Here is a 9,994-nt window from a genome sequence, read left to right as displayed (position 1 = left end):
CCTTCAAAATGTGAGGTAACTCCATTTTAGTGGCTTAATTAGGTCACCATTAGAGTCATTTTTTGAGCTGTGCAAGTAAAAAACTTGAGAAAACAAATTCAGGAAACTTAAGATATTAAGTTGAATCAATCAGTCACATAAACAGACTGGCTGGTTACAGACTGGCTTGATTTTCTTTTATATTTTTGAAATTTATAGAGTTTATTTTTAACGCTGAGAACTTACAGCTGAAATAGCTGCAGTCATTTTTGACAAGTGTCAGTACAAAGTCAATCTGTGAAGCAGCTCTCAGTTACAATAAAATAAATTCTAAGTACTAAACTGTGTCATGGTTAGAAATTATTATGGACAGAAACAACCATAATTTAATGAAGATATTAATTTACATTAAACAAATTTCAATGAAAAAATTAATTGTTAAATTGAAATGAAATGAAATGAAATTGTTAAATGTTAAATTGATGAGAAATTGTATTATTTTAATTTAATTTGAATTTAAATCAATAAATTATTAATTTATGAATTAGTTATTTATTAAATTAATAATTAATTATATGCTCATTATAATCAATAATTAATTAATACATTTAAATTAAATTAATTTACATTTAATTCAAAGTAAATTAATTTACATTTAATACATTTAAATTAATTACTTTATTTTATTTTGTTTAAATTGTTAAATGTTCAATTGATGATAAAAGGGTAAGACTCATGTTTACATTGGAAAAGATAAGTTGATTTGACTTTGTTTTTTACTGCTGTTTTACAGTGTACAAAATGACAAACGCAGAATGATCAAAAAAAACCACAGTGTGGCACAAAAACTCCCATCTAAAGCAGTTTTTAACATGAGGATGAGGTATTTGGTTTGTGAATAGACATATTCATAAGGTTTGGTTTTTTGGATCCACCAGTGGAAAATATATACATGAAGAATGAATATGCTGTTTTTCAGTCCATAAAAATGAAGCGCAGCGGCCTGAACAGTGCTGGATGGAGCGCAGGAAAACTTCAGTCCCACAGGTAGCAGACTTCCAGGTTGGCACAGAGTTACCAGTTACACATGCAGCACAAGAGAGTGTAATGTATGAATAGCGATTTATAGACACTTTTGATTTGTTAGCGTTATTTAATGTACATGATTGTTCTTTCTTTCATCTTTTTAGTGCCATTTTCCAATTTCATGAACACACCTAGCCACATATTGTCCCCAAAACCACACTAGACACTGCATAGTTGATAAGATTTTGCAGAAAAGCTGAATTATCAGTGCAAAAATCTTTTCTTTATGTGTTTTTTTTTTAGAACTAGTGATTGATAGATTCTAGTAAATGTTTGATCTAAGTGGCTGATTGTCTTCTTGTCACCAAATGAAAGCGTTAAATGAATAAAACCAAAACAACAGCAACATTTAGGAACATAACCTTGGTAAATTAGAATCAAAAAGAAGCTATTTATCTAGAAAAAAAAGACAGGAGATGTGAAAAGGTTTAGAAATGACACATATGTTAGCTGATGTGTTTTGTTTTTGTTACATAAATTATGTTATAGCTAGTTGGGCCTGGTTGATTCCTGGATCTGACAATCTGGATATATTTTTTATGATTATAAATTATCTGTAGTCTCTACTCTGTAATCTTGAGCAATGCTCCACCTATCAGCACCAAAGGATAAATGATATGTTATTCTGCATTATGATTCATATATTTTCATTTTTATTGCAAAAGTACTGGTTAGAAGTGAACTGTGGCTTCTTTGTACCCAACAGCAACACAGTAAACAACAGCCTATACAATATAAAACAGGTGGTAAAAATAGCAGCTACTGTAAGTAACAGTGGCTCTGTGTGAAAAAGCCTGCGAGCCGGCGGACTGTTATGTAATATTTTCAAGCACTCTTGTCTTATTTGGTGTACACAGTCTATAAGGGATTACCCTGCTCACTCTCCCCTCATAATCTGCTCACGGTGACGTTATACTGCAGCTCCTGGGCTCCAGTTCTCGCGAGATTATGGAAAACAATCCAGACGCCCTCTCTCTCTCTCTCGCTCTCGGCTCCCCCCCCTCCTCCCCAGCCCTCCCTTCCCACGCCCCAGTGCGCTGTGGGATAGTGCCACTATAAAGTATATCCTCTCTCGGAGAAAGATAAGAAGCCCGAGACAGGAGGGGGATGAAGATGGCGGACGCCAAGCAGAAGAGGAATGAGCAGCTGAAGCGATGGCTGGGCTCGGAGACGGACCTGGAGCCTCCTGTTCTGAAAAAGAAGAAGACGAAGGTGAAGTTCGATGATGGCGCCGTGTTTCTGGCCGCCTGCTCAAGCGGCGATACCGAGGAGGTGCTCCGAATGCTTGACCGGGGCGCTGACATCAACTACGCCAATGTAGACGGTCTCACCGCCCTCCACCAGGTTTGTGTTAGCCCGCCGTAGCTGTCCATGTCACCGCAAGACACAAGTATCGGTCTGCTGCTAGCTACTGCTCGCCCTGGAACACCTGTCAAATGGAAGCCATTCTCATCCCGTTGTTTACCTACCTAGCCACACTCGTCCTTTTCGACGCAGAGATGAACCCGCTGGCTCCTGCCACAGCTTAGTTATGTAGTAAACACCGCTAACCCTACTTACAGCCTGCACAGTACACTAAGGAACAAAGTTAAACGCTTCGCTTTCGGGGCTAATGACACTTTTTGCCTCGGTAAACTAGCCTAGTCCATATCTCCAGTCTGTGGGTGCAGTCTAATTGCTGTGCTTGCTGCATTTCAGATAGAAACGTTTGGTCATTTTATCTTGTAATTTACTTCCAAGCGGGGTATCAACGATCCAGTGATGTTGTTGAAGAAAAGTCATTTCTGATGCTGTAATCGAGTCATGTTGGGAGTTTGGTGTAAATGTTGTCATTGATTGAGACTCCAGCACAGCAGAATGAGTTCAAGCAGTGGATGGCTACTACCTGGCTAGCAGTAAAAGTCGTTTTGTTGATAAACCCTCCACCGCGACTGTGGCTACTCTCTGGAGAGGAAGCAGGAGCTAGCTAGCGGTGGTTAGTTACAACGTCATTCGGTTACAAGCTAACGTTACCATTGCACGACACTAACTGTGTGCCATTTAATGTATTATCAACACTGACATCAGCTACCGATATAGCAGTTAATTTATGATAAAGCAGTACATGACTAAAGTGCAATATATCGCCAAGCGAAAGGTATGCTAACGCTACGTTAGCATGCTAACTGTCGCTAGCTGTTTTGGGGTTTAGCTTGGGTTAATTCATTCATTAGCTGACTCGAGGAACGACGTCAGTGCCAACTTATGTTGTCCAGATTTGACGATTAGTGGCCCTAGTGTGTGTGGGTTTGACCATAAACGTATGTGGGAGTTATTACTTTGCTATTTTGCCGGAATGTCAGCAGTGCCAAGCTAACTTTTTGCCCGCTAACCGCAGTAGCTACGTTGACTAGCCCCTGTGCTTCCACAGCCAAATACTGAAAATGGCACCTCATTTTGGCAGTCGTTAGTCACTCACGTCAGGTGCTACCTTATATATGAGGTCATTTCAAACCAAACTGGGCAAAATGTCTTATTTACAATCTGTATAAAACACCACGGCTCAAGTGTTGATATGGATTAGTATGGATAGCTTGTTGATGCGGTTAGTATACAGAAAGTTCTGGCCAGGTTGGATGTCCTGATGTGTACAAACGTTAGATTTGCCTCAGAAATTCATACTGTCTCATTGTGGCTTTGGAAATGGTTAACTGTAATCGAAGAATAGATCTGTGTAGTTAACAGATTCACTTGTGTCGTTCATTCTGCACGCAGATCTGTATCGTTTACTGATAAACATAGAAGATCTAACATTTAGATCATTTATTATGTTGTTTCTATATTGATATTTGTTACAAATTAGATAAGACTAATATGTTTGCAGTTTCTATCAGCTGCTGTTCATCAGTCACCTAATTCTTTTCATTTTTTATACTCACAGAAATGTGCAGTGACATTTTTACATATATCCCAGGCTGTTTGTGCCCAGGGCATTACAGTTAGCTATTTAATTCTGAAGAAATCAAAGTTTCAGTTATTTCTGGTACAGATACCCATTTGTATTTTGAATCATTAAATCAGCGGTGATTGTTTCTCATTCTACTTGCTTGGATAGCAAGTGTTTGAATGATGTAAGGATTAACAGAAGAATTCACATTAAATGTTTTATGCTTGCATAGATCTGCAGTGATGTCACCTCATTACTCATGTCCACATGTCTAGTCTCAGTAAGAGTGAGTACCACCTGGCTACATGGTATTTTTGTTGCCCAAGACTTACTCCAATGCACAGATCAGATGTTTTTAAAATGGGTCTCCTGGGGTAGGTTGTTATCTTTAGGTGATTTCCTTTCTGTATTTTATCTTTGCGTGTAAATCAAGCTTTCTCTGAGCTCAGAGTCTGCTATAATTGAACCTGGAATTAGCATGGCCCCCTGTGCAAACTCACTGGGTGGAAACGTTGCCTTTTTTTGGGCCGATGTCCAGGGATGAGCCAGAGTGAGGAAAGAATTTGCAGTGCCGCTCTCCAGACGTAACCATCTCTGGAGACATGAAGCTGCTGTTGGTGTGTTTGTGTGTTGTAGGCTGGCATGTGATCTCTGGGTTTTGGGGTCTTACAAAGGGAGCTGAAGAAAGGTGATACGAGGATTTATGTTTTAATCCCAGGTCGAACTGATGTTCATTTTCTTAGATGGAATGGAGTCAGCACAGCCGGAGTCACCTGTTGTCTTTCTTGATGTCTTTGTTCTGCTTTTTCTTTTCAATTTTAGACTAAAATTTCAGAGGATAACTATTTTGGTGAGTGACTGACCTCTGCCTTTGTTGTGAAGTGTGCCATGTTGTGACATGAGGGCTCACTCCTCACTGGGTGCAGCAATATCACTCCCATTGCTGGTGACCAGTGCGGGGTTATAAATACCTCCGCCACAAGTTCTCCTAACTGGGTTTCAGGAGATGATACTAAGTTTGGGTATGACTCAGAGTCTGTAGCTCCGCTTTGTAGTGCAGCCCTGGTATAATCTCACACTTAGGCAAGAGTTTGGGTGTCAGTGTGAGTCACATACCTTCTGTCACTTAAAAAAATGACTTTTTGCTGAAGGACCTGTATACATGTTCATATGTTTCATCAGTAATGTGATGGAAGACCTCTTGCACGTAAGGACGTAGTGAGAGAATCCATAATGTCATCACAGATCAACACACAAGAAAACTAGAGTGACAGGTCAGACACGATACAGCTTTTGTAGTCTCAAAGTAACGTTTACATTTTTTGTGAGTCACCGAGCCAGATTGGTTTACCCAAACACAGACGGCATGATGCAGGTGGACTGCAGAGAGGTTGTACAAGTGAATGAGGGGGTCCACTAGACAAGTGGAGATTCCAGATCCCGTCGGCTAAACTCGTCTCAGAGGGTAGCATTCCAAGTCCTGTCGTCCTAGACCGTGCATTCCTCACATGACGGTCGCTGGAAACCATAGCAAAGAGAGAGCAGACAAGACATTCCTCAGCTGTCACCTAAACCCCTCCCCTCGAGTCGTTCTCTCTCTGGCTTGCCTTTCCCTGTATGATGCCAAGGCCCGGCTGACTGTTGCCCACTGAGCTCCATCGAGGCAATTAGAGTGGAGGTAACCGGGCCTTGTCGCTTCACACACGAAAATCTCCACGCTGACCTACACCTGAACTTTTTTCTTTAGCGTTCACGGCCGTCACTGATCCACAGGACCAAGGTGACAGGTCTCAGCTCAGCTTAACATGTCAGAGCCGGGCATTACAATGCCTGTGCTCTGTTGACGGTACACACCCTCATTATGGCCCTGAAGTCTATGAACATTATCTTGCGCTGTCTCCATGACAACGACTCGGAAGGTTGCTAGTCACTTGTGTTGGTGGATTTGCATGGACAGAGTGGGAGTTGCATAACAGACTGAACAGAGAGTCTTTGGCAGTGCTGAACAATTCGAAATGAGAATCAACCTCATGAATCTGTAATGGAACGGTTACAGAGCATGTGGTGGAAGACGATGAGGTGGCTGCGTTTCTTTTCATCCAGCCCAGCATCAGTCATATTAACACATTACATAATTGCTGTGGATCTCACTACAGCCGCAGAGCTGGGATTCTCAGCTGTGCCAGAGGCTTGCAGTTGGCCAGCGAGAGGAGTTAAAAAAAATGCCTTTGACATGTCCCTGTCCTGATGAAGGCAGCATGGCATCCTCCTACAGACTCCAACTCCTCCTGTCTTTCTGCCTGAGGGAGAAAATCCCGCCATCTCATGTGGAGAGGCCTCTTGGCGGAGACAGGAGAAACATGTGTGCATCACATTGCATTATAGATTTTCCCTGTTGCTCTCACCTGTTCCGCCTGCCCACACAAAAGAGACACAGACTTACCAAGAAAGGCTTAATCCACAAAATCTGTGCGGGCTCCAGCTCAATAGGCTGCCTGCATAATAACGCCCATTTCTGGTGACTGTTAGATAAAGACTACCTTAGATGACATATTTTGAGGATGAGATGTAACACATGGTGCCGTTTTCAGTTTTTCAGCAGCTTGCAAGATTTGTAGGGAGGTCTAGCCTTAGGAAAATGAGCCCAGATGACGAATAACAACTTTCTTGCATGTACATTTAATTTGGAAGCAGGTGAAACGTTTTAAATTCACTGCCTTCTGATATGCATGGTCATAAAAATTAGCATGCTGGGGGTTGTTTTTAAACACTACTTGAGTGTTTTGCTGTCAGATAGACTAAAGAGGAAGATGGATGACCTTAAAGGGAAATTCTACTGGTGGTAAGCCTGATTGAGTATTTCATAATAACTTATTCTTGAACATGAAGGTCCAAGTTGTAAAGACCTCGCTCAACTTGGAAGTGCAGCCTTTCATTTGAAGTTTTATTCATGGTAGTAGTTGTGTAGTTGTGTACTGTATATGATCTATTATTTAGTTATGACTATGGCTGTCATTTCTTTTGATAAATTCATGTACAAAACTAGTTTCAAACCGAGGATTTATTGGCAGGATGATGGGCTTTAAAGTTGATTGAATAAAGGGAAATGCATTTTAAAATGTTGGCTTTAATGAAATGTAAATTTTTTGTATGGTTTTTATGGTGAGGTGCTCCAGTATTTAGGCTGTAACAGAGTCTCTGTGCCAAACAATTGTCAGATATTTGCCCCTTTTCTGAAGAAGTCTGCTTTCAGACTGCTTGTCTTGCAAAATGTTGTACAAGGCTTTTGGCTTCTTTGTTATGATTAAAGGGCATCTTACAGGAACAGCTAGCAAGTCACTCATGCATCTCTAACATATTGCTGAATACATTAAGGTGTAACTTAATAATTCATGGTCTGGAATATAGACAGTCTAGATTTTATTGTTCTTTGTCTAGCTCGAACACCCAGCTACCAGTCCTCAAATGTTAACAGTTTTTTTTAATGTTTTGGTGATTTGTTATGACTAATATTTAGACCTAATTACGGCTCACTACATGAGTTTTGATTACATATAATTGCTAATGTCACACATTTGTTTAATATTTCAACACCTGATCTAAAAGGATGCTGAAATAAAACCTACTGTGGCTCAGGTAATTTAGGTTTTGTTTCAACATATTCTTATTTTGCTTCTGGTTGCCAATATGCATCATTTTGATGAATGATCAGTTTACTAGTGGAAATATTATTAACCACATGAGGCAAAACAGGTCTTGCAGAAGTAAACTGTAACCTATCTATTAAGTCAAACAGATGGCAGTAGCAACATTAAGAACATTACAGATGGTTTGTGTGCAGTGGCTGACCACTACTGAAGGGTGTGTTGAATTTCGGTGTTATTAATTGAAACAGTTGCACCGTAGATGTGCTAATATGAGACAAAACCCTCAATTTAAGTTGTTACATTGAACTACAGGTCATTGAATGTGGTACATTCCAGTCTGGAGTGAATCACTGCAGCACTATTGTAACCTTGGCCTGCTTGATGACTGAGAGCGTTAATTTTAGAATGGAGTCCTACAACATGTATATTTTACCTGTATATAATTGGCAGGTCTCTCCTTGTCAAGCTGGCTTCACTCACTGTTTCATTCAGCCTCGCTACCAACCCCATAATCAACAGCAGGAAGTCCTTGTGTTGTTTGCGCGCCAATGCTTCGCAACATGCCAGGTCATCTGCTGATTGTGACACGTCGATGTTGTTTCCGTGCACACCGTGTCAAGATAACATGTATGACTTTTGAAATTGAAACACACAGTGCAAGTTGAAAGGGGTTGAAGGTTTTGTCTGTTGTTTACAAAAACGGTCCGAAACTTCTCTATAGTAGAAATCAAAGGTGTAATTTCCATAAATAGTACAAAATATATCATGTCAGGCTAAATTGGTACATGTATATTCAGTGTAGAGTATTGTTTATTTTCTTAGACCTGCAGTATAGAGTCCATCTAAAACCAAAAACATACATGGCATATCCAAACCCTGTTTCTGACCCTGCTGCGATGATGCATAGAGACATCCCCACCAGAGGATCTGGAATGATGAGGGTTTCTGTGAAGTATTTCAGATGAGCATCGCTGCAGGTTGGAACTGGTTCACCTGGGGTCGTAACGAGAATTCCTCAGTAGAGTAAGGCTGCTGCCACGTATATGAGCAGTGCTGACTAGACAGCAAGGCTATGGACATGACCTTACCCAGCAGTGCATTTTATGTCGCACGGAATGTTCTTATGTCACACTTCAGTTTTTAGCCACATGTAATTATTGCATTGCTGAAACCTGGCAGTGCTGCTCTCTATGAATTTTGCAAAATGAGAAGCTGGTCTCAAACCAAAGGCTGCTATTTTTACCGGCCCCTCTCTACTGAATATGTTTTGATGATGTCAGTGTGTGCTTGTTTGAAGGTTATTGTTCACTGCATCGGTTTGAGAAGCTGATGATAAATAACATGATGCAAGCCCATTTAACCTGTCGAGATGTTTATGTAAGATTGACAGGTACAGGCTCTTGACTTAACACATTAATGACCACCGCTTGCTTTTCTGTTTGCCCCCACTTATTCAGGCTGTGCATAGTATTGAGCTGCTGTGAAATGTTTGTGGGATGACTTCAGCTTGTTTTTTCCCACCCTGTGGCACACAGTGCTTGCCTTCTACTTAAGCCAGGTCTTCTTGAAGCCATCCCGCTGTTGTTTGCTTGGCGGCAGTCACATGCCTCACGCTGAGTGTTTTTTATGAGCTGTTTTTGAACTGAAAACACCTGGACCCAGAGACGGTGAATTCCTCATTGTCTTACAGAGCAGTGAGTACAATTAAGGCAGAGAGCGCATGTCCATTTGTTGTCTATGGAAGGGTGAGGTTACATTCTTTCCATTTATTCTCAAAATGGCTGCATCTTCAGCTGACAAAATGAGGAACACAAGTGGAAATGGCGATTGGCCCATCACACATAACCTGTCTTTCTGACTCAAAGTTATTGTTCCGTGTTGCTTTCACTTGTCACAGAACTTTGTATAACCTGCCGACGACAAAAGGATGCAAATTGAGGATTTTCGTGTTTCACTTGAGCCTGCTGGTGTTTTTCAAAATTAATCATGATGCAATAAATTACATGAAACTTTAAGGAATATATTCTGTAATTGTAACACATATATTGATTGACATTGATTTTTGTTAGTGCTGATCCGTGGGTAGCAATGAGAGTGAATGAACCTGCTGTTTGTGGTGATGCTGTCCCATTAGTGTTCTTGTGAGTAAGCACATGTGGGTGATGCTCTTCCTGCCGATAAATGCCAGTGTCAGTAAATGGGCCAGGACCTGGACAATCTAAGTACTTTGGCTTGTGATTCAAATGCACTTACATAAGTATGGCCTCTGTGTGTGCTGGAGCTGATGTTGTTTTGTTTTCATAATGTTTAAACCTTGATTCATGCCAAATATGCAGCAGTGAACAAATATAAAGAA

At 40.6% G+C, this 9,994-nt stretch overlaps 1 protein-coding gene across 10 annotated transcripts in view; it reads left to right on the top strand.

The window, feature by feature from the left end:
• The first annotated feature begins 2,079 nt into the window (after positions 1 to 2,079).
• The window catches only part of ppp1r12a (protein phosphatase 1, regulatory subunit 12A), a 58,923-nt gene continuing 51,008 nt past the window's right edge, over positions 2,080 to 9,994 (top strand). For 6 of the 10 annotated variants that reach the window (XM_023270117.3, XM_055006458.1, XM_055006459.1 and 3 more), the window contains exon 1: positions 2,081 to 2,409. In XM_023270117.3, the coding sequence (XP_023125885.2) occupies positions 2,173 to 2,409 (237 nt within the window). In that variant the 5' untranslated portion in view covers positions 2,081 to 2,172. Of the gene's footprint in view, positions 2,410 to 9,994 lie in introns of all 10 variants that reach the window. The other 4 variants (XM_055006462.1, XM_055006461.1, XM_055006457.1 and 1 more) reach the window with 2 other exon arrangements.

The sequence above is a fragment of the Amphiprion ocellaris genome, chromosome 21 (genome assembly GCF_022539595.1).
Source record: "Amphiprion ocellaris isolate individual 3 ecotype Okinawa chromosome 21, ASM2253959v1, whole genome shotgun sequence".
Classification (NCBI taxonomy): domain Eukaryota; kingdom Metazoa; phylum Chordata; class Actinopteri; family Pomacentridae; genus Amphiprion; species Amphiprion ocellaris.
The sequence above is the reverse complement of the archived record's forward strand: the minus strand, read 5'-3'. Positions and strand labels throughout refer to the sequence as shown.